This window comes from Chrysemys picta, chromosome 5 (genome assembly GCF_011386835.1).
Source record: "Chrysemys picta bellii isolate R12L10 chromosome 5, ASM1138683v2, whole genome shotgun sequence".
Lineage (NCBI taxonomy): Eukaryota > Metazoa > Chordata > Testudines > Emydidae > Chrysemys > Chrysemys picta.
Window position 1 is genome coordinate 42,448,283 of NC_088795.1, and position 25,146 is coordinate 42,473,428.

The following is a 25,146-nucleotide window of genomic DNA, read 5'->3' on the forward strand; positions in this document are numbered from 1 at the left end:
TTATTGAAATAGCATAGAAAACTAGGGAGTTATTCTTGCCACTCTTCAGAACCCCAGTGTAACCACACCTGGAACATTACACGCAGTTGTAGTCATTAGAGCTGGGACATATTTTTAAACTGAAAGATTTTTGGCAAAAAAATGCAGTTTCAGCAGCACCAAAACATTTAAGAGCTTTGTGTTGATTTTACCAAGTTGTTTCAACCAAAAAACAAAAACTGAAAAATCTAAATGTCTTTTTGATGTCTTCAAAATGAAAGGTTTCCATTTTTTTTTATTTTTTTTGAACTTTCCCTTTTATTTTTTAAATCAACATTAAAATGCTCAGTATTGCAATAAATCATTTTGTTCATCCCAAAACTATTTTTTTTTTCAATTTTTCAGATTTGCCAGTGATCCAAAAAATCCATTTAGCCCAGTTCTATTAGTCACCAAAGTTTAAAAAGGATATTGAAAAGCTAGAGAAAAGCAAATAAGGTCATCAAAACTAATTGGAGGATGAAATAGTCTGTGAGCATGTATACCAAGTCACTTAAAAATGTAAAAAATTACCACACTTCTGCATAATTATTTTAAATTTGAGTGCTAACAGAGGTTAGAAAAATTTGGAGTTGCAGGGGAGATGGAATTCTTTGTGCTACTCCAATAGTAACCCCTTTTTGTCAGCTGTGGTGGAATATTGATAGACCCTACAGAAGATACCATTGTGTCCTCATCCGAAAGGATTGTTTCTTTCATTTATAGCCAGAAGTATACGTGAGGTGGGGAGGAGGGAGGCCAAAGTAAAGTTTTAAAAAAATGTTCCCAAGGACACAGAAAGATTTTGCAGAGGACTCCTTCACATTCACTCTAAAGTAACTTTTTTTTTTAATCCACCTTTTTGCATACCTCTTAATAAATTTGGTCAATTGACTGGTTCTTTTTGTTAGCTAAATTCAGTCCACATCAGGTGCTGCAGGTAAAGAGCAATTATTTGTGAACCAAATTATACCCTTTATCTGCAGGTGCTAGTTGTTCTGTGGGTGTTATTTGGAGAGTGGGAGTAGTCCCTGTCCATCTTAGACACCCTCACCCCCCTTGACTTGATGGGATAGGCAAAAAATGTGTTAATCTGTAGTAGTGGGCCATTAGCAGTGCTACTCCCATGATCTGAGAATACACCCCAAGTAGCCCTTCCTCTCCCGAATCTTCCATATTTATGCTTATTATAGTTCTTTACTGCAGAACTGGCAGTACTCTACTCTGGTTGATTACATTCAGTGAGTCACATTTAAAGATAAATTTTATTTCCATACTGTATGAAAAATGCTCTTTGTTAAAACACTGAAAATACAGTTTTTAACATGTGCAGGAGGGGAGCAGCCAATTCCTCTTTGGAATGAACATGATGGCACAACAGATGGAGAGAAGCCTAAAATTCTCCTGTACTCTTTGAGCCTACAATTTAAGGTAACTTTATGACCAACAAATTTCTCAAGCTGTTGCCAGTAGTTGAATATGTTGAAATCAAACAAATCAAGAATTTTCCTGAGATGGTCACAAATAAAATGTCAGATAACAATCAGCCCAGTGTTAGACAAGGATAGAAATCTTTCTTAATTAACTAACAAAAAGCAAGAAAGAAGCCTCCCTTTGATTTTTATGATCCTTTGAAATGCCCTAAATGCAAAGTGTTATGGAAAAATCCTTATTCCATTTCCTGTTTCATGTCTAAGAATTTTTTTCATCAATGATACCTTTGAAGCAGATCCTAAATAACTTTTCTTTCATTGTTTGCTAGGGAATTCAAGTGACAGCCACAACTCCATCAATGAGGGCCGTGAGATTTGAAACTGGATTGATAGAACTTGAGCTCTCAAACCGAATACAAACCAAAGCAATGCCTGGAAGTACCAGCTACCTTAAACTGTTTGGTAAATGCCAAGTGGATCTGAATCTGGCATTGGGACAAATTGTTAAACATCAGGTTAGTTGACAGCAACTGTGTGTATGTTAGGAAAGCCTGGTAATGATACTTTTCCATTCTTATGAAGACAAGTATCTTCTGCTTTGAAAAGAACGTAACACACCTCTCTAATCTTACTCTGCTAAGATATGACTAGCATGATTTTTTTAGACCTCTAGTTGGAAAATATTTAAAACAATTGCTTTAGAATGCATCTGCAGTTCAGAATCAATAAAGATTACCGCCTAAATATATTCTGCATGTACTGTTGTGTAACAGTTGAAATTGATTGTCTGGCTTTAGACTTCAATGTCCTCATTAAAGATGGCTTTAAGAAAAAAGGGCTAAATGTTCACTGTGAACAGTAATTCATGATAAATCAGAGGGAGTATCAAATGCATTTTATTATAATAATGCATTTAGCACTTCTGTAACTAGGGACTAGAGCTGGGCAAATAACTGCTTTTTTTTTGTTTGTTTGGTGACAGTTGTGAAATATTGCGGGGCAAAATGGTTCAGGTTGAACCAGAACTGAAAAGTCCATTTTAGGACAAACCAAACATGTGGTTCAATCTAAAATGTTTTGTTTCTGGGCATTTTAAAGAGCTAGATTCATAAAAATTGGGGGGTAGTAGAGAAGGAGCCCCCTTTATAACTTTTTTTAGTCCAGTGGTTAGGGCACAAACCTGGGTGGAGAACTGTATTACATTCCTGCTCCAGAGCAGATTCAAACCAGGGTTTCTCACATCTGGGGTGAGTGCACTGATCCGCTGGGCTAGAAGTTATAAGATGGGCTCCCGAACTCTCCCACATTGTGTGAATCGAGCTAGAAAAAAAAAATTCTTGATGAAACTATTCAGCTTATTTGTGTCAAGTTTATGAATAGTCTTCAGTGAGCAGGAACTGCATTTTCCAACAAATAGTTTATTCATCCAAAAAATTTGCCCCACTGTATTGCGGACACTAATGGCCTAATGCTTTAGTTGATCCAAATTCAAAATTTCCATTGATTTCAATGCTATTTCTAGTATACATACGTGGAATGAAAAGATTATATCACAAATTGTGAAACCTAAATCTTGATCCATTTCATTTGTCTTAAATTGGTAATTGCATCTCCTGGATTCTTAAATTCACTACTGCCTCCTGAAATCACTTAATTTTATGGGAAGTACAGTATTTAGGATTCTCTGGAAAGTCAGAAAGAGAACATAAATTTAACAAACTTGTATTCAGATGGTTGTTTTCCTCAGAGAGGATTCTGCTGCATCAAGTGAATGTAGAGAGATATGTTGGCTTATGTTATTTAAGAAACACAGGAAAACAAACAATATTTGCCAACTTAGGTCAAAATGTAGTAGAGAAGGAAACAGTTTTCTATCTTCTTAAGAGCATATTGCAAAAAGGGGCATGCTTGATTTTCTTGTGTTATGCCAAAGTGTTAAATTAATTTGTCTGTTAAAGTCGTAATTTAATGTGTGATTTTATTGTATTTTTCAAATGTTTTAAGGTATATGAAGAAGCAGGTTCTGACTTCCATCAAGTTGCTTATTTTAAGACAAGAATTGGATTAAGAAATGCTCTCCGAGAAGAAATCAGTGGCTCATCAGATAGAGAGGCTGTGCTTATTACTTTGAACAGGCCAATTGTCTTTGCTCAGCCTGTGGCGTTTGACAGAGGTACTGTTGGGTGCTGTTTCTATTTCTCTTCTGCTAGAAAGTAGAGAATCATTACAAATTTGTTTTCAAATTGAACAAGTTCTGGACATTTCTTTTAAAAAAGAAATGCTTGATATTTATAAATCTGAATTTATCTGTAACCTAAAATAAACTAGAACTGTAAGTGTAGTTCTCAAAGTTTGGTTAGGAAGTTTGTTGTGTACTAATGTTAATTAAGGGCAAAAAATTGAACTGATGGGAGGACGGCTTTTCAGTTGGTATAGACAAAATGGTTTATGTAACTGTATACCAACATCAGCAGCACTGAGTGTATCAGCATTTTGGGATCTGTTAACTTGGCCTCTGCCCCTTAGCATTTATAATTTATGTATTATTTTATTTTGCTCTTGACAACAAAAGCACATTGCTCCTGGGAAATAAGTGTGTGTGTGTGTGTGTGTGTGTATACAAATATATATCTATTGTATTTTAATATATGCTGACAAGACAAAAACAGAAAAACTCAAACCTTAGTCTTGTTACAATGAACACTACTTTTGTGCCATTTTATTTTAATTTTATTGGAAACTTTTTTCTTCATAAAGCTGTGCTGTTTTGGCTGAATTACAAGGCTGCTTATGACAACTGGAATGAACAGAGACTGGCTTTACATAAGGATATTCACATGGCTACAAAAGAAGTGGTAGACATGTTACCTGGAATCCAGCAAACATCTGCCCAGGCTTTTGGGACACTTTTTCTTCAGCTAACTGTTAATGATTTGGGAATTTGTCTACCCATCACAAATGCACCACAGGTATCTGAAAAATATCAGGAGTGTGGAGAAGTGCAGATTTTTGTTGAAGTAGCAATTTTTATATATTTTATGCTTTTAACATAAACTGTTTTTCTATCATTGCACCAATTTAGAATTTATTAAATGTTAATGTTTCCCTAGCACCGTATTATAGTTATGATGTGGATAGTAGCCTTAATTTTCAAAAACGACTACTGATTGTGAGTAGTTCACTTTCCGTGTGCCCAGCTTGAGGCAACTTAATGGGCCCTGAGTTTGAGAATCTTTTGAGGTGTGTGAAGTTGAGCGTGCTTTTTGAACATTTATGCCAGCAATTCCAGTTTAAGACCTCTGTTTTCAAACACTTATAACTGAAGACAAACAAAAAGACCCTACAAAGTTCCTTTTTTAAAAATGTGATTAAATGTTCTGACTGATGTTTGGATTATTCAAACAAGTGATGAGCGTTATTTAGTATTTTTAATGTATTTTTCACTTGAGTAATGGTTTTGGTTGTGTTTAGACCCCGAGTTGGTCATAAACCTTGTCCAGAAAAGGATTTAAATTGTGATGTAAGCACTTATTAGCTAACACATGCTAACTGACATTTTAAGTCTAGTTTAGACAAGGCAGTGCTTGCTTTGACGTGTGCTAAGAGTTCAGTCCTTGAGGGGGCCATTTAGGGAACTGGGGTAAAAATCTGTCTGAGGATTGGTCCTGCTTTGAGCAGGGGGTTGGACTAGATGACCTCCTGAGGTCCCTTCCAACCCTAATATTCTATGATTCTATGAAATTAAAGTCAGGAGGGAGACAAGGCTTCAATATGACAAGTTTAGCACATTATAACAGAATGCGCACGACCTGTGTTCACTAAACTTTCACAAAACACATCTGCACGCTAGCTAATATGCTGACATCATCCATTAAATTCTAGTTTAGACAATGCCATAGATTTACGTCTTCATGGGGAACTAGTCTTGCATATGTCTGAAGACATTTGGTTTACCAATAATGTATCCACTGTCACATATTAATCTCATTGGACTTTGAGCTTTGAAGCCCAGTGACAACTTTTTAGTAACCGTGTTAACTACTCCATTGCCGGTCATTTTATTAGCAGATGGAATAAGAAAGAGGGTATGAGAGAAGCTCTCAAGGGGTGAGAGTTGCAGCGTGGAAAGAAAAATGCAGAGGGAAGGACAGAGAGTGACAAGCAAAGACAGAGAAGAGAGAAATAGGAATAGTGAAAGGTGGATAGGAAGGAAGAGAAACAAAAGGCAGAAATAGTGGTGGCCTAAAAGGGAGCAGTTTTTCTCCCTGAGTGATGTTGCTTGTGACTATAAGATAATCAAAGTTTCAAATAATCAGTTTTGCTGCAAAGGCAGTGGGGAGATCTGATATGAATTAAGGGAAGTACGAAGTCCTGAATTTATATTCCAGTCCACAGACCATAATTAAGCATGGAGTCTGGCCCTCTCCTCCAAAAGAATTTAACACGCCTGCCATAGGATATGCTGTAACTACTGAGAAGTAAGGATACATGACATTGTGAATGTGTAGACTTGCTGCTTTGGAGAGGGTTTCTATAGAGCTGGCAAAGTATAGAAGGAGGCTATGAGGAAGATATGAACTGCAAAAAAAAAAGTTCGTGATTACCAATAAATTGCCTTTTCTGTACAAGTCTCTTCTTCCTTTTACAGTCTAACCACACAGCAGATCTTGACACTGGCTCTGCTTTAGTCCTGACCATTGAAAGCACATTAATCACTGCCTGCTCTTCAGAGTCTCTGGTTAGCAAAGGACATTTTAAAAATTTCTGTATCCGTTTTGCTGATGGTTTTGAGACAAGTTGGGATGACTGGAAACCAGAAATACGAGGGGATCTAGTCATGAATGCCTGTAAGTGTTTCTAATCTTGTCTTGGTGGCCCTGGAACTCAGAGTCCCCTATTGCCCTTTCTCATGGTTTTTCACAACTTTGACGGTTCAGAAGGAGACTAAGGAAGAGATGAAGATTTGCTTTCCAAACCCAAATAAAGCTCTATTGCATGGGGGACCCTACATGTGAACCCCAGTCACCCTTTAGTATTCTTAACTTTTTTTTAAACAATAGATGTCCTTTTCTCAAGAATTGTAATATACTGCAACATAATATTTGCCTTGCAGTACCACCTTAACCAGGTTGGAAAAGTTTTCTACTTTATTGCTTTAAGTGTATTAATTTAATTGAATTTTATTACATTTTTATTAAATATTATAATAACACAATGCATAAAATGCGTAAAACCTATTTGTTAAAAAATGTGTAAAAAATTGCTTTCTCATAACACTTCCCTTCTTATCTTCCATATTCAGCAGCTAAATATGGATTCTTTTAATTTCCCATTGCATACAGAAATGTCTGAAACAGGCTTGCAAAATTGCTAAGAAAACTTGCCAGCCAAAGTGAAATTATAATCACTCATATGTTGTTAATGATTGATGATTAAAAAAAAAGTGACATTTGACTTAGCTAGGGCAAGTGTACAAAAAGAATTTTGTAAGGAAGATCTAAAATGTGTTTAATTACATCTGTCTTACAAGCATGTGCTTATTTCCTGTTTAGGTGTAGTACCAGATGGCACCTATGAAGTCTGTTCAAGGACAGCAGGACAGGCTGCTGCAGGTAATGTTTATATTCAATTTTTATATTCTTAAAACATTTATAAAAGTGTTGGATATTCTAGTGCAGGTGTGAGCTCTTGATAGCTTTGTTTTAATTGTGATTGTGTATTTCAAGGTTGTGCTTTGTTTCGATTCCCGCTTTTTCATGGTAGCGGCTCCACATTTCCCAATCTATTTTTGGCCATGAGTGCTTTCAACAATCCCTTGTAGCCTTACAAACTCTTGGACTTTAGCTACAAGAAATTAGTAAAAGGCAGGACTGGCTCTAGGCACCAGCAAAGCAAGCACATGCTTGGGGCAGTACAATTCCAGGGGTGGCATTCCGGGTCATTCTTTTTTTTTTTTTTTTTGCTTGGGCAGTTGTGCTCTCGGGGCAGCAAATCTTTTGCTTGGGGCAGCAAAAAAACTAGAGCCAGCCCTGGTAAAAGGTAGTAGCAAGCCATGATAGACTTTAATTCCTACTGGATCAAATGTGTAAAACATTGGACACATACAAAATAAAAATAATCCTTTTAGTATAATAATTGGAGCTGGTTGAAAATTTTCCAAAGAAAACAGTTCTCTGCTGAAAAATGTTGATTCAACAGAACTGGAGTATTCTGCAGAAATATTTCAATTTAATGAAAAGTTTTGATGGGAGCCTGCCTCCCTCCCTGCTTTCCTCTCAGTCAACCAGGCAGGCAGGCTCACCAGCAGCCGACCTGTGGGGTTGCCAGGTCCTTAATTAACTGGCTCCCCAAGAACTCCAGTAGCCTGCCTAGTGAGTTCCCAGGCTGTGCCTGGCTTCCTAGACAGCCAATTCCTTGGGCTAGCCTGTTTTCACTGATAGCCAGTTCCCCAGGCTTCCCAAACAGCTGGCTCCCTTGGTCCCACAGCTGGCTGACTTATTGTTCTGTCCGGCTGCCCTTCCGCAGGAAGCTAGGGAGCCAGGCAGCCAACAAGTGGAAAAATTCCATTTTGGTTCTTCCAAACCTAGATTTTTCTTCCTACAAAAAAAAAAAAATTGAATTTTTGTCTTTTTATTCAGAAAAGTTTCAAAAACTTTATCACTCAAAGGATAATCCATTTTCCAGCCAGCTCTGTTGATATACATTCAGTCTGGGCAGAAAGGGAATTTCTGGAAAGGGAATGAATGCAGGTGGAAGAAAATGAAAATTATGGTGGATCAACCTCCCTCTAGCACTTTGAGCAAACCCTAGATTTCAAAAATATAATGGGATGCTTTGCTTAAGTTACCTATTACATTTTCTTTAGTCCAAGTGTGTTTGGCATTTAATCAGCCCTGAAGGGGGAGGATAAAACAGCCATGGCTGCAGAGGTATTTCGATGCTCTGGTGATGTCCACCATTCCTCCCTAGGGCTGATATGACTCATTTGTGCTCTTTGGTTTGCATTTTACATTATCTTTTAACAATTAAAAATTGAGCTACTGGGCATGCTAATCAGGCCACAGGGCAAACACTGGGATAGGAGAGGAACCAACAGTCTTAGCAGGCTTCAAGGAAGTGGGGAGGGTAACTGAGGAAGGGGCCAGAATTGCAAAGCAGATGAAGGTCAAATTACAGAAAAAAACAAAAGGTGGAAGAAGATGGGGAAATACATAGAATTGGACAAGAGGACTATGCAGACTACGATTATGCAGATTAAGAAGACTAGAATGTGGACAAGAAGGGGTATGTTTGTGGGGAGCAAGAGAAATTAGGGAACAGCAAAACCAAAAATTAAATATACTTTGAGGTATCAAATACAATTTTATTTGTTTAAAAATCATGGTGTATTTTAGAGTATAAGAATATATTATGAAAATAATTTTAAATATAGAAATGTCTTTTATAATCTCAATTTTATATTGCAAACAATGTCGCTTTTCTATTTATGCCCAGTGTAATCTACCTAGGGTATGCATTAATTAACATATCTGCAAACTGTTTTAGATTTTATAATTGTATGGTTATAGATCAAAACAACACAACTGCTCTTCTTCCCACATAGTTAGATTCTCCATTCTGGCAGTGGGTTTTCCCTCTGCTTCTATGGTTTAATGGGCCAACACAGGGCTCTGCCCACTTGTGAAAAGTTCCCTGTTCATTTTGCTCTGAGGGAGCTGTGTCGGCAGTCTGCAGACTCTCTCTGCCTTTTCAAGTTACAGAGCATATGAAAAACCTTCCAAATAGGAATTTCTGAACTAGTCTTTTAAAATTCACTTGCTTGCTTTGGTGGCCCATTTCAGGGATTTTTGTGTGGCTCAATGGAGCTTCTAGGGGCTCTGTGCTCTAACTTACTCTTGCCTCAGAACCATAATGCTGGAGAATGCCAAAGAAAGAGGTGTTCATGCCGTTCTGCAGCATGTCTGAAAGGTAGCCTGGGTGGGCAGCTTTGTTCTCAGTGAGATGGAAACTGTGAGCAAAGACTACCCCAGAAAATTCAACAAAATTTCTTGTAAGAAACTTTTTCTTCCCTTCTATTCTCAAACCCAAGGAAACAAACTCAGACCATAAAAACCTTTTCACATCTTTTAGCTATTGGGACAATAGCTGAAGGGAAAGCAAAGCTTGGGAGCATATTCAGTCCTGATCATTCCCAAAATATCCAGTGGAAATGGGACCATTTGAATAGGAAAGATTTAAATTGGTAAACACGACATGTAAAAAGGAGACTTTGGAATCCATGCTCGTTGTGAACACTATGAAAATTTATCTCAGGATATCACCAGTACATGTCCCTTTCTTCTTTTTGTCCAAATTCAGCACTTTCTAATGAGAAGGTCTGGCACCAGCTTCATGTCCACAAAGCAGTCAAGATGTAACTGTTCAGTTTTCTAAAAAGTTTTGTCATTAACAGCCATATTCATCCTCTACCATTCATCAATTTAAAGGCAAAAAATAGCCAAACTCAGCATAACCAGATGACTAAGAATACTATAAAAAAAAGCTTACAAAGTCCATTAAGCCATATCTGTTTTTTGGCGCTCTATGGTGGAACTTGGTTGGAAACTGCTATTCCCTCTTAAGATGAAATATGTAAAACGCCAACATGGTAACCATTTCACCCATTCAGTAGGCACTAGAAATTATATGTTCAAGACTCAGAGGATGCAGGTGCAGGCTTTAATGCACCGTTGAAATCTTTGTGATTTGAGTAATTCCAAGAGTCTGATTTGTGAACAGTTAAAAATTATTTTTTCACATGCCCATCCTTTGGGTTTCACTGCTGTTGGAATCCCTGTGTTGGAAATGGTAAACCTAGCTCAGAGAGAGAGATTGAAATTCATATTTCATGTTTGTCTTCTAGTGGCTAACTGTGTCTTTCACACCCTGGAGAATTTACTTTCCATGTGGCCTATCAGATTTTCCTTATATTCAATAGAGAAATCTTGATACAAACTTAATAGATATATCTGTTAACTGTTTTCAAAGTGTGTTTCAGTTCTGGAAATGTCTCACTGGGGGCTTTTTACAAGTGGGCAGAGCCAAGGCAGCACCCCATGATGGATAAGTCTGGTTCTATCTGCTAAGCTTTAGAAGCAGACATGACATCCAATGACAAACCTGGTTACAAGGAAGAGAAAAATCATCAGGCAAATTTTCTCTTTTAAACAGAAAGCAATAGTGCTGGAACCTGGACTCTCAATGTGTTATGGAAGATGTGCGGTATTGATGTCCACATGGATCCTAACATTGGGAAAAGATTAAATGCTTTGGGCAATACTCTCACAACACTGACAGGAGAAGAAGATGTTGATGACATTGCTGACCTCAATTCTGTAAACATAGCTGACCTATCGGATGAGGACGAAGTTGATACCATGTCTCCCACTATACATGCAGTAAGAGAATCAACCAAAATAGTGTCTAAATTTATTTTGTTAAATTATTTAGGCATAACAGTAAGCTTCAGAACATTTCTATTAGTGTGTGGGGGGGGGGGGAAATTTTAGGTCAATCAGCTTTGAGATTTTTGCAGACCATTTCTATTAGATGCCGTACTAGGCATTCAGGTGTCTAACTTTAAGCACCCGCTTTGAAAGACTTTGGCTACAGTTACTCTGATTATCCTAGCAAGCAATGGAAGATACTAACATTACAAACTAGCAAGAAGAACTACATTTTCAGTAGCAAAAACCAATACTGTGTGTCAACTTGTGTTTTGGTTTCGTATTAAATAGTTTTTTTAACAATTATTTCTTTAAACAATTGCAGTTTTGCAAGAATCTTGTACTGGCTCTGGGGAAAAAACACCCTAAAACACTAACATTCCTGTTTATTATTTAGAAATCAGATGGAGTTTCATTATGTGGAGATGCACACAAGTTAACATTTGGGCAACGGATTGTAAATCACCTGTTGGGTTTGAGCCCCCAAAACCATCGATATTCCGTTCCTGTAGAGTATCTGTCGGGGTCAGCGATGTGTGACTCTACTCATTCTAGTTCACATTTGAAAGCGGGCAGGTCTTGCTCATGGGGACATGTATGTAGCAGCTAATGTTTGTCTTTAAGCAAATGATGGGACTTGAATCACTGGAAAATTTCAAATCAGCTGCCTTTTGACTTTTAAAAATAATGTTTGCATGCGGTGTTTTGATTTAGGGTGTACAATTCATTGTACCTGTGACTTAAAATTGGTTCTGTATGTTTAACAAGGAATTTAATGAAATATTATTTTCAATAGGAAACTGTTGATTATCGGCGACAGGGAGCATCTGGTAGCCAAGTTGGAGAGCAGAGAGGAAGAAAATTTGTGAAACGTTTAGTAGATATTAGGGAACTGAATGAACAAGCCAAAGTAATTGATGACCTCAAGTAAGTTGGCTTTTCTTGTGTTCTAAAACAAAACAAAAAAACCCTCCCCCAATAGTTAAGAACATAAGAAAGGCTATACTAGATCAGACCAGTGGTCCACCTATCCCAGTATCCTGTCTTGTGACAATGGCCAATGTCAGGTGTTTCAGAGGGAATGAACAGAAGAAGTAATCATCAAGTCATCCATCCCCTGTCGTCCATTCCCAGCTTCTGGCCAACGGAGGCTAGAGACACTTCAGACCACAGTTTTGCATCCCTGCCCATCCTGGCTAATAGCCATTGAATGACCTATCCTCCGTGAACTTATCTAGTTCTTTTTTTTAACCCTGTTATAGTCTTGGACTTCACAACATCTATGGCAAAGAGTTCCACAGATTGACTGTACATTGTGTGAAGAAGTACTTTCTCATGTTTGTTTTAAACCTGCTGCCTATTAATTGCATTGGGTGACTCCTGGTTCTTGTTTTATGTTAAGGGATAAATAACACTTCCTTATTTACTTTCTCCACACCAGTCATGATTTTATAGATCTCTATCATCTTTCCCTCCCTCCCCATTAGTTATCTCTCCAAGCTGAAAAGTCCCAGTCTTATTAATCTCCCCTCATAGTTTGGGAAAAACAAATTGAAACTGGGCTTTCCCTTTTCTTACCTCTACTGCTTCAGCATTGGTGGAACTATACAATCTGCAAGAGGAAATGTTTTTTTAATAGTTGATCATTCTGGTTCTACTAGAGAAAATCAGGTGCACAAGTGGCTATTAAAATCCCCAGGAAGCTCTCTTGAGTCTCAAGTCATCTTTCATTTCTGGTTTTGCCTCACATTGATGGCAATGTGTCAGCAGTTCCAATATCAGGGCAAACCATATTTCCATCATGATTTGTAGCACTTCTGTTACCAGCTATATGATTGTGACTTGCTGGAAGTTAGAATGAGACAGTGCTTTGAAGTTGGAATGAGATCACATTCACTGCAGGAAGAAGAAACCTCTCTAAATAAACTATTTTATGGATTTTATATGATATATTTTATTATATAAATAATTCACAGACACTCCATAAAACACACACAAAGAGAAAATTAAAAATGTCACCTGAAAGTGCTCATGGCAAGAGTCAGCTTATGAGTTTTCTATGAAAACATTTTATTTGCATTTTTGGCATTTGGAAGGCAAGGTCAATCATAGTAAAAAGTGGGATCACCTGTGATAAAGAATGCCTGTTGCTGATTGATTGCTAAATTATAATGAAGAATGGACATACTTTATTATTTCAGCTTTAGGCAAGATTGCCAGCAGCAGTCAGTCAAAGGCTAGTTGTAACCAAACTCTTTGATATACAAACATTCATAGTTAATATGTGGTAAGAAATGCTTGTAGCCATGTGACTGTGATGACCAAAATTAATGTTTGCACCTTTCTGTCCTCAACGTAGCATCAACAAACCCTGTTCTCTTTAAAATAACCTTAGTGAGTTTCCTTTCTAAACTTGTTTACGTTCAAGTTCATCATTCCTACAGGAGATTTTCTTCTTCTGCCTTCCATATTCAGGGGATATGATCAGTTTGGTCTGCCATTGTGGGAAGCTCTTTCCTCCTGGAAATTTCCCCAGTTCAGTCTGCCTCCTGGCATCTCTAGCAAGTGGTTTCCACTCCCCGCCTGCTTTTCTTGAACTAAGGAACATAGAAAATACTTAAAAATTCTAATTTTCATCCACATTTGTTCCAGCTGGGAATCTTTGCTCTCTTTAGGAGCCTTTCTTTTCAAAGGGAGCTGCTGTCTAGCAACTGTCCCTCTTCCACCTCTGTTGGCATCACAATATAATGTTTGCCATCTTGTATATTTTGCTACACAGCTCTTTTTCTGTTTCCTGAATGTGTGACTGGGAGGTAAAAACATTGAAATCATGGGTACTTGCAAAGAAGTTACAGTATGGACAAAAGTTGTATAGTGAAATAATGGTGGACCCTCAACAGCAATATATGGAAAAGATGGCATTGGTGATAGATAACTCCTCAAACACAAGAAGCTGATTGGGTAATGGTTTGAAAGGCTTTAAGATTGTCACAGGAACATAGTATAGAGCAGTGATTCTCAAACCTTTGTACTGGTGACCCCTTTCACATAGCAAGCCTCTGAGTGCGACCCCCCCCCCTTCTAAATTAAAAAACTCTTTTTAATATACTTAACACCATTATAAATGTTGGAGGCAAAGCCGGATTTGAGGTAGAGGCTGACAGCTTGTGACCCCCCATGTAATAAACTCATGACCCCCTGTTTGAGAACCCCTGGTATAGAGATTTTGTTGATAAAGGAAAGGGTGAAAGTAGTATTTAACTTCACTAGTTATTCATTCCATCTGGAAATCTCACTATCCTGACTTGTTCCCAGAAAACTAGGTGCAAGTGAAGGAACCATAAACCAAGAAATTCAGCGCTATCAACAATTAGAGTCAGTAGCTGTGAATGACATTCGCCGAGACGTCCGTAAAAAACTACGTAGGTCCAGCATGAGGGTGAGCAATTTTCTAAAGCTGTTTGGCAAGTTCTTAAGATTTTCACTTACAAGTTTCTCTTCCACATATTAAAAATAAATAAAAGAAAGACACTGAAAAAGAAAGGTAAAAGGACTGTTAAATATATAAAACACATGGTTTAACTTTGTGGGAAAACAGATTATTCTGTCCTACTGGAGGTAGAAAACCAGAATTTTAGTGGTACAGTACATTAGGTGGATTTTTGTTTGTTTATTTTCCTATGACAAATCTTTAGGAAAAAACTATTTTAATATCTCTATTTTAACTTTTTAAAATAGATGTTTTTAATATTTTTAAATATATCTATGTTCAGAAAATGTACACAAGAATTGGCTTCCAGAGGTTTGGAAGCCATAATATGCAATGCTGTAGCATTTACTAGCCAAGACTCAAGCTCAGGCTTTCAGAGGTGGTGGTGATCTTAAAACATTGCCTTACTGTGCCAGAAGAATCCAGATATGATAAGCATGCTTGAGTATCTGAGCAAAATCTCTGTTGTATTCCGTTTGGCTGATTTATTTTATTAGGTTTATAATGTGTGCTAAAAGAAATTGCTTATTCCCAAATTGAGATGCCTTTTTATTAATCAAAAATACACTATCGTTAAAGATAAAAACAGCAAGCAGGAGAAAATACCCAAACAGAAATAAAGCTCCAACCCAAACAGTGTCCTCGCTCGCCCACAAATGCCTACTCTTATCATGCCACCCCCTGCCATAAAGCATGGAAAAGGGTATTTGCAGCAGACCCTGAAGATCAGTACATTTGAGCTATTCTGGACCAAGAAATGAGTCCATCCCAAAGCAAGGGACCGCTCTCAGAGAGTATTCTGTTCGCAGCTTCTCCTTAAATGAGGAGGCTCTAGCTCAGGTTCCTCTGCTGACTGCAGTTGCAGCAATATCACATGAAGAGAGGGCTTTTATTCAAGTAGGCAGATCCCAAACTACTGGGTGCAGGAGGGGTCACCCTGTTCTTCTGGCAGCAAGAAAGTACCAATGCCAGCTAGTATGAAAGGTGAGTGAATTGTCCAGAGACCAGTCAAAATGAAAATTTGGGCAGAGGCCTGCAGAGGGGTGCCTTGAGCACATGCTACAAAATAAAATTATTTTGTAAATGTTTTTTCATAACTGTTGGCATGGCTGTAAAATAAAATGTTTTAAGTAGTGGAATTTTTCCACATTGCCATGTTTATGTATAATTTTCATTATTTTTGTCCTCAACATCTTAGATATATTTTTCTTTTGTTTAGGCTGCTTCTCTGAAGGACAAATGGGGCCTAGGTTACAAACCCAGCTATAACCGATCTAAAACAATTTCAGCATCTGGAAGACCACCTCTAAAAAGAATGGACAGGGCAAGGTAGAGTGTTTTTGGCAAATCACTTTGCATGTGGGAGGATGAGATCTGTAATGAAGTTAGAATAGACGGCAACAGGGAGAATGTCTAATTGTGGAGCTTCATGATATCTTTTGCCATAGGTGATGGGTGTATGTATGTGTGTGTGTGTATAATATTTTAAGTGTTTTTGAGAGATGGGAGGTTTGACAAATGAAGTTTCCTAATTTTTGTGAAGCATCTGTTTTTGGCATACCATGTCTCTAAAGCAGCTTGACTTAGAAATTCCAAATTTGTTTTGTCTGTCTTCTGAGAACTAATGTCTGTACATTTCTCAGGAGGTTTGACGATTACAGATATTCACTGTGGACATTCATAGTGCTCAAAGCTTACAGAATTAATAAGGTCTGTGGTCTTCTACACTTCATAGTCAGTATGCACAGCTGAACTATCAAATTTAAGTGCATCCATAAATCTATAAAGGCAAAGCTTTACCAGAAGTTATTGGAAGCTAAAGAGTGGGGGGTTTGAATTGCTGTCTTGGAAACTCAACCTGGATTCTGAAAATTAAATTGAGATCTTTCTGGCTCACACATCAGCCTCCAAGATTCTACAATTTAAATTTGGCTAACTATTTTGAGATGATTCACAAGCAGAATAAACTCCATCTCCTTCTTCCAGAGCTGTATTTGCTCTGCAGGACTGAGTTAAGAAGTAGTAAACCTTAAGGTAGTAAAATCATCAGATATTACTCTGCATGCATTCAGGGAGCCAATCAGTTGAGGAGAAAGGTGTCACTTTTTTATGTAGTCATTTTGCAGGACTTTTAAGAACCATATTTGAAGGTTCTACTCAGCAGGCACTTCAGGGGACGCTAATAAGTAAAGAGGACACAATTTATCCCTTTGATTTTTACACTCCATTGTCAACCTCATATTAGAAAAAGGATTAAACTACTAGTGGAGGGAAGGCAACTTTTTAGTTCAGCAAATGATTTCCTTTTCTCCTTCTTCCAAGTATTCTGAAGCTCACAGCAGCAAGTTGCAGTTCTCATAGCAGAATATTGTGCATCAACTTTGCTTGGTGTCACTGCTGCTTTGTGAATAAGCATGTTGTTGTACAACCAGCAGAGGGAAAACGCACACGTTGGAGGGTTTGGATTTTAAAAAAATTAGTGGCTACATTTTAATCAATAAAGTAAAGCACTAGATTTAAAAAAAAGAAAACAGGAGAGGGAACTTGGCTATTAGAATTATAAGCATCTTCTCCATCAATTATAGACATTTTTAAGTTAAGACAAATTGGTTGAAAATTTTGAGCATTAGTTTTAAAGGTAGATTGAAGCTTTAAAAAATACTAATAGAGATCCCAAAATATCAGAGAACAGCTCTTCCAAATTACAAATGGCTTTAAACAAAATGGATCAAAGTGAATTCCTCTTTTACTTGCCTTGTAAGCTTATAGGATTTACAGGTTAATGTTTCTTCTGAACTGGTTAGCATTACTGATACCTTACACAGTAGAAGGAGTGCAAGTGTGAAGACTCTTAACTCAAATCCTGGCAGGTAAAAATTTCACTTCACCTTTTAACAAAATCATCTTCAGAGAATTAGGAATTCTGTTGGGAAGATTAAGAAAATGTTGTGTTATATAGTTTATTCAGCTGGCTAGCCTATCAAGGAATGCTTAAGATTTTTTCAAAAGCTAGTGAGTTGTTAATTGTGAATGAGAAGTTGTAAATTTGCACTGTAAATATGTCATAATGATTTCATTCGTTTTGAAAAATTGTCTGTATTTTGTGAATATGCATAATCTGCCAGTTGTACTTCATTCCATGTGACAAGTCACACACATTTTATGCTTTTAACTGTCTTTCTGCTTCTTGGCCTGTGCTTGAAAAGAGTAAAAAACAAAAACAAAAAAAAGCCCCGCAAAATTAAGTGAACTGCTGGCCAAAGTCATTTGAAACTTCATCTTTTTCCTTTTTATGTGCCATAAATGCTTGAATACTGATTTAATACCATTTCGTTTCTATAAGATGTTAAACATTGACTGATGCTTTATATTTGTAGTGCAACAGCTTTTGTGTAGTTATTGAACTTTTACGTAGCAACTACATCCTGCATTCCATTCAAAACTGTAATAGTTTATTTATTCCTGTTATATTTTGCTTGTAGCTCTCGACTAGGAGACAGTGAAGAGCTCCCAGAAATCCGTGTAGATGCAGCATCTCCTGGACCCAGAGTAACCTTCAACATACAGGACCCTGTAAGGCATACCCTACATATCAATTTAATTAGCATACCATGCTACAGTAGATTAAATACCATGTTGACTGGTAGCACCTTGGAAGTATCTGAGTTAAATATACTTACGAAGATTTGAATTGCCAACCCCTCTTGATAATTATTAAGTCTGGTGGTGTCCATTTTAACACAGAAATTATTAATAGAAATATCAAACTAAAGAATTTTCACTTACTTCTTTAAATAGATTAGTTCATATTTTTAAGAAGTTCACGTCCAGGTATCCTCAGACCAAGAGCTATCCTTTGCAAAAATAATACACATGGTTAACATGTTATTGCTATTTTTAACAGATATGCACAATAGCCATATGCTAATTTGTATGTTCAGCCTTGTTTAGCATTTTGGAAATGGTTATAAATGAAATAAACATTTTCTGAGTTTGCTATAGTCTGACACACACATGGCCATCTGTATGTTTAAAATGTATTATTCAAATATCAGGTTTTTTGTTGCAATATCCCCTCGTCCCCATCCTTCCTAAATGTGTCATTGCTGTTGGTTTTGAATGAGTCATGCTATGGTAACTGTTTTAATTTTATTTTTTCTTTTTCATTTTTAATTAAGTTGAATAAAACAGTTTTGGGGATTACACAACAATCCAGCTGTCCAGGGGAAGGGTATTTTCAGGTACTTGTAAAAAGAAAAAATACATACTTTGCCATAGCACTAATTCACTTCACTGGCAGCTGCTCTTCAGTTATTCATCTCTCTTTCAAACTCCACTAGGCAGAATGTATATCAGTTTTTAAAAAAAGATTTTAAGTAAGTTTAAACGTGAAAAGTTATAGGTGGACAGGATAAATTGAGTTCTCAAGGATGGTTACCTTCCCATATGTAGCTTAAATTTTGCAGTTTTTTGTAAAGCTAGTAAGGACATATTTTGTTTGCATATTTAAAAAGGCCCTGATGAAGGCTGATCTAAATTATAGAGACTACAATAAGGCAAGCCATGATCTATCCTTATATGCAGAGCATACTGTAGAGAAGAACTCAGTGCCCACACAATTATCTTAATCTTTTTCAAGTGTGTCCCAAGAGTGCAGGCATCAACACTGATGGAATATAATTCCAAGGTGGGAGGCCATCAAGCATCATAATTTGATATTAGAATTCCTATATCTAGTACAGTTGTGTAGGATATCTTATTTAAAGGGAGCAGGATAACCAGTTTGTCAAAATTAGTGCCCAGACAACTCACCTACTTAAAAAAAACCCTTTTAATTTTAAAAAGATACTTTAGACATATTGAATGGAAGAAACTAAGTACACCTTTTAGAAGACAATCATCTAACTTTTTCCTTTCCACCTTTTCTCTATTTTTCTTTTATAAGTTTTTGAGTTAGAATGCCTTTTCAGATCACCTTAGAGTGTTGATGTCTAAACAGCTCATTTCTGAGAACTAAAGGAAAGGCAGAATTGTGCTTTGCTGAGTTCTTTTATATACATTTAATACAGAACGTATCAAAAGGTTCCATTCATTTGTAATATCCATTTCTATCAATTTTCCATAGCTTAGAAAAGTTAAGTAGTGTTAAGTCAGATGTGTTAATGGCCATAATGAAAGCATGGAGCAAATTGTCAAAGGGTCTTCCACTCAACACCCATTTGAATGGCCCATGTGTTAGAGTCTAACACCTGCATGTACAGTTGTTTAGACCCTATCCCTGCATATACAGGTGTTAGTGCTTGAAAACAATTTGTGTGGGGGTATTTGCTGATGCAACATGCACCAAAACAGTTGGAACCACTTTTTGGAAATGTAACCCTAAAGTTTCTTCCCATCAAGTCACTTTTATCCAACTTTCTGAAAAGAAGAGCATAATGTATAAGAGAATACTGTACATTCTGTACTAGTACTTTGCATGCTCTTTCATTCACTAACAGATTCCTGTGCATTTCTCTAATTTACAGGTGGCCAGGATGATTCTTTCTGTTCTATGTTCTTTACTTTTAAAATCTGTTTTCAGTTAAATGTTCATTCTTCTAGTGATGGCCTGTCATAATGTATGTTTTGATCAGAGCTTGTTTAATTATCTAGCTAACAAATTCAACTCAATCACTAAATGTATGGTACTGTTTTTCCTCCAAACCTATACATTTATTTATTGTTACATGATTCATTTCATACATTCCTAAATCTGACACTTCTGTCTGTTCAAAATGAGGAACCTGAGCTTTGAGAATTTTTAAAAGCACTCCTGCGTTTTCCCCAAGATATCTTAATTTTTGCGTAGTAAAGACAGTAACTGTGAACTTTAATATCTTTTTGTCTTTTCACAATCAGTTTCCAGAGGAGACAGAACTGGACCTTTTGTCAGTAACTATTGATGGTCCATCCCATTACTCATCCACTAGTGAAGGATCATGCTCAGTATTCAGTTCACCCAAAACTCCAGTAGTCTTCTCACCAAGCATTCCCTTCCAGCCCGAAGAGGGACGGCGGGATGACAGTTTATCTTCAACCAGTGAAGACTCTGAGAAGGAAGAAGACCATGACAGAGAGAAGGCTTATTTTTACAGAAAACCACAGTAAGCAATTTGTTTTAAAATATTTTCATTAGGGCCATGAGAAAATGGTCTTTAAAGTTCATGTCTTAGGTCTAGAATAGCTTTTGCTGACCCATGTCTGATGAGTTGACTTTTTTTTTTTTTTTAAATGGCAGCTCTTGGAAGCCTCTCAGATTTTGGAATGTTGGAATAAATCTCAGTTATTGGGCAGAGGGTAGATGAGGAGGGTCAAAGGTACGCTGTACCTTATTTAACATATAGTTCTGCAATTTACCTCATGGCTAAGCATGTGTATAGGGGCTAAACGTGTATATACAAACACAGCATTATAAACAATGTTGAGAGGTGATATATATTAAAATATAATATACATAACAAAATGTGTTATATTTAATTGTCTCTCTCTTCCATATCCCTCGTTTGTTGCTTGTTGTCTTAGTCCTGCCTCAGACAGCTACAGTCTGTATCTACAGGGCCCAGTTCAGATCCACCATGAAGTAAATATTTAATATCAGAGGGGTAGCCATGTTAGTCTGGATCTGTAAAAAGCAACTGAGAGTCCTGTAGCACCTTTAAGACTAACAGATGAAGGAAGATGATATCTGTCTGTACTTGTGCAAGTTTCTTCATGAGGTTGATAGATTTCCATTCCATACGGCTAAATGCAGTGCCTTGCATGGTGTCAAGTATCAGAGGGGTAGCCGTGTTAATCTGGATCTGTAAAAAGCAACAGAGAGTCCTGTGGCACCTTTAAGACCAACAGATAGTCTTAAAGGTGCCACAGGACTCTCTGTTGCTAAATATTTAATAATACCTTAGTGGAAGATGGACCAAGATAGCAGTGTGTATCTATGAAGATTTACCATATGGTGCTTCTTACAGAAAACTTTTTAAAATGTTCTATATAGTGGGTAACTGAATTGTCAGCAAATACATTAGTAGATAACCTTGGAAGGAATCTTGTCACAGTGCTAATATCTAACAAGTAATTGTTCTTTCTGCAGGAATACCACTCGCAAGAAAGCAACAGGCTTTGCCGCAGTTCATCAACTGTTTACTGACCGCTGGCCAACAACTCCTGGCAACAGAAATGTGACTGGCACAACCACAGAGAGAAATATTGACTTTGAACTTGATATCAGAGTTGAAATTGATTGTGGAAAATGTGTGCTGCATCCAACAACGCTTCAGCAAGAGCATGATGAAATCAGCTTAAGAAGGTAAAAAACCTATTGAAAGACAGTAAAATTACTAAATCATATTAGAAAAGAGTAGTTTACTGTATTGTGCCAGTCTTTCTGTATTTTACATTTCTGTAGTCATATATAAGACAACTTACTGATTTACATCAGTTGGGATCCTGCCAGTACATCACACAATACTCAATGGTAACTAGGCATTGACTCATTTTAAAAGCATAGAAACTATAATAATTCCCACCATTTTTAGCCAGTTAGTGGTCAGTAATTTGTATCACCACCACATGTTGCCATAGCATGCAATAAAATTAATTATGATTGAATTATAGTCTTTGTTCTGGGAAAGCATGAAAGTCTGCTTCCACAAAGGCTTGAGTCTAATTAGCCTGACACCAAGAAATTAGTGTACACCTGTTTCCTTCTTACCCATCCTTTTTATAAATGGAGATTTTAAGCTTTTAAAGCACCTGGATTCCTTTTTTACTCTCCAAATAAATGCCTGAATGCACTGTCTCAAAAATTTTGAAATACACTGCTGAGTTGATCCATACTGGGCTAATGCTGTGTTCTCTTGATATTCAGTTCCAACATTTTTTTCATTTTACTCACTATCCTTGAGATAATGTTCACTGTACAATTAAATGTATTTGTACAACTTGAAGTGAAATCCTGACTCCACTGAAAACAGTTGGAGCTTTGCCATTGACTTCAGTGGGACACGATTTCCCCTGTTTTTTTAAACCCTTCTCTCCATTCTGCAGGTATGCTTTGACAGCCAGTGGCCTCTGTTTTTGTTATTCATTCTTAACCAAATACACCTTTACTTTTAATTTCTTCTTTGAACTTTAACACAGTGTTAATGATAACCAAGCTTTAGCAAAACTGAACTCTTGGGATTTGTAATGTCATCCTTACCTTTCCCATATTTTAAATCATGCAAGGATTTGTATGTAGTAACAGATCTTCTTCTTCTTCTTTTTTTTTTTTTACTTTCCTCCTATAATCTCTAAAGAGAGGAACCTGCAGCTGAATATCCGGCTGTGCCTGGCATACTTTAGGCAATCCCATGACACTTTAATTGTAGTGATATCACATATTTGAGTAACCTCCCAATATACAGCAGTGGGGGCATTTCTGAAGAAGTTTATATAAGGAAATATGATTATACTGTTGAATGACTTTAAAATGGACATGGGACAGAGTAGAAATATTTTTTTCTTTAATGAGAGCTATATTTTGTTTTGGTTTTCATATTGCTTTATTATTATTTTGCTGTGTCACTTGTGTAAATGGAATTTGGTATGCAGGGGGAGGAAATCATAAGGAGAGAGCAGAAACAGTGAAAAATCCACAAATGTTACCTGCACTCTGAATTCATCATCTACTATAGATAAACTTGAGAATGAAGGCAAGGGACACTTTACTACTTTTTGTCATTTTTTTAAAAAGTTGGTTTTAACTTTAAAATCTGCAAATAACACTAATAATGTTATTTGGCAAAAAGCAGAGGGGGATGGGAAAAGGCCAAAGGGGATAAAAAGGCCAGGTGAAAAGAGGTCTGATGGGCAAAGAACAACTAAAAGGGGTGGAAATGCTTCTACTATTCATTGTGAAATTACAATGTAATTTTTTAAAAGAAAATCCCCTAAATTTTAAATATTGAAAAACATACTTGTTTTGGAGTATTAGGTCTGTACTAAGATAGGTTGTATATTGTTATGTATCTGCAGGAGTTATGATCGGAGTTCCAGAAGTTTAGATCAAGAGTCTCCTTCAAAAAAGAAGAAATTTCAAACTAACTATGCATCTACTACTCACTTACTTGCTGGCAAGAAAGTGCCGTCATCTCTACAGACAAAGCCTAGTGACCTGGAAACTACAGTATTTTACATTCCTGGTGTAGATGTAAAGGTAAAAATTATGTGTCAGGGCTGTATCCCCACTTTGAACTTTAGGGTACAAATGTAGGGGCCTGCATGAAAACTTTCTAAGCTTAACTACCAGCTTAGCTCTGGTCCGCTGCCACCATTTCCCAATTAGATTCCCTCCCTGGGAAGCCCTGAGAAACCTTTCACCAATTCCCTGGTGAACACAGATCCAATCCCCTTGGATCTAAAACAAGGAGAAATTAACCTTTCCCCCTCCTTCCTTTCACCAACTCCTGGTGAATACAGATCCAACCCCCTTGGATCTAAAAACAAGGGAAAATCAATCAGGTTCTTAAAAAGAAGGCTTTTAATTAAAGAAAAAGGTAAAAAATCATCTCTGTAAAATCAGTATGGAAATTAACCTTACAGGGTAATCAAACTTAAAGAGCTCAGAGGACTCCCCTCTAGTCTTAGGTTCAAAGTACAGCAAACAAAGATAAACACTCTAGTAAAAGGTACATTTACAAGTTGAGAAAACAAAGGAAAACTAAGACGCCTTGCCTGGCTATTTACTTACAAGTTTGAAATAGGAGAGACTTGTTTAGAAAGATGTGGAGAACCTGGATTGATGTCTGGTCCCTCTCAGTCCCGAGAAAGAACACACTCCCAAACAAAGAACACAAACAAAAGCCTTCCCCCCCCACCCCCAAGATTTGAAAGTATCTTGTCCCCTTATTGGTCCTTTAGGTCAGATGCCAGCCAGGTTACCTGAGCTTCTTAACCCTTTACAGGGAAAAGGATTTTGGAGTCTCTGGCCAGGAGGGATTTTATAGTACTGTACACAGGACAGCTGTTACCCTTCCCTTTATAGTTATGACATTATGGGACTAGGAAACATTTTTCCTCTCCAGCTAGAAATGACTAGAAACAAATACATGGCTTCCTTTAGATCATTTTTTATCATTATGGCATGCAATTTATATAGTACAGATATCAAGTGTGATACCTGCTGTTTCTTACATGGGAAATATATGTTGTACTTACTGCACGCTACTTCTGGTACATGTTAGCAACATTTTGGAGTTGTGTATGGTACATGTGTATGGCTGATATATTCTATATTCTTAATAGAGCATAATAAGTATTATAATGAGAAGTGTTATCTAGGCACAAGACTAGGAGCCGTGAATTCGAGAGTTCCAATAACACTTCTGGCATCGCTACGTGTCCATAACAAAACTTGACCTTCTGACTCACTTTTGCCACAAATAATTTCTCTAATCTGATGTTTTGGAAGGAGATTCAAATCCATAGGATATCAACTACATTTCCCTCCTCCCACTAAAAAAAAAAAAAAGAGAGAGAGATTTTAGTTGTAAGATAGGAAAAATGTTTAGCTTTGTGCCAGTGTGTGATCCTGTATATCAAATAGTATATATGGTGTTACATAGACTTTAAAAAGCCAATTAGTCCTATTTAAAAGAAAAGGTTGCTTAAGTTAAAGCCAGACATTTGGCTTGTTTGCTTCTGC

General features: G+C 37.0%; 1 protein-coding gene across 25 annotated transcripts in view; it reads left to right on the forward strand.

The window, feature by feature from the left end:
• Window positions 1–25,146, forward strand: part of BLTP1 (bridge-like lipid transfer protein family member 1) — a 241,267-nt gene that overhangs the window by 182,593 nt on the left and 33,528 nt on the right. For 11 of the 25 annotated variants that reach the window (XM_042860071.2, XM_065596329.1, XM_065596316.1 and 8 more), the window contains 16 exons: window positions 1,352–1,449; window positions 1,781–1,966; window positions 3,456–3,624; window positions 4,209–4,420; window positions 6,100–6,298; window positions 7,004–7,063; window positions 10,662–10,888; window positions 11,334–11,531; window positions 11,733–11,863; window positions 14,252–14,375; window positions 15,646–15,755; window positions 17,909–17,999; window positions 18,605–18,667; window positions 20,325–20,569; window positions 21,553–21,768; window positions 23,478–23,658. In XM_042860071.2, coding sequence (XP_042716005.2) covers window positions 1,352–1,449; window positions 1,781–1,966; window positions 3,456–3,624; window positions 4,209–4,420; window positions 6,100–6,298; window positions 7,004–7,063; window positions 10,662–10,888; window positions 11,334–11,531; window positions 11,733–11,863; window positions 14,252–14,375; window positions 15,646–15,755; window positions 17,909–17,999; window positions 18,605–18,667; window positions 20,325–20,569; window positions 21,553–21,768; window positions 23,478–23,658 — 2,510 coding nt within the window. The remainder of the gene's footprint in view (window positions 1–1,351; window positions 1,450–1,780; window positions 1,967–3,455; window positions 3,625–4,208; window positions 4,421–6,099; window positions 6,299–7,003; window positions 7,064–10,661; window positions 10,889–11,333; window positions 11,532–11,732; window positions 11,864–14,251; window positions 14,376–15,645; window positions 15,756–17,908; window positions 18,000–18,604; window positions 18,668–20,324; window positions 20,570–21,552; window positions 21,769–23,477; window positions 23,659–25,146) is intronic. The other 14 variants (XM_065596318.1, XM_065596323.1, XM_065596326.1 and 11 more) reach the window with 7 other exon arrangements.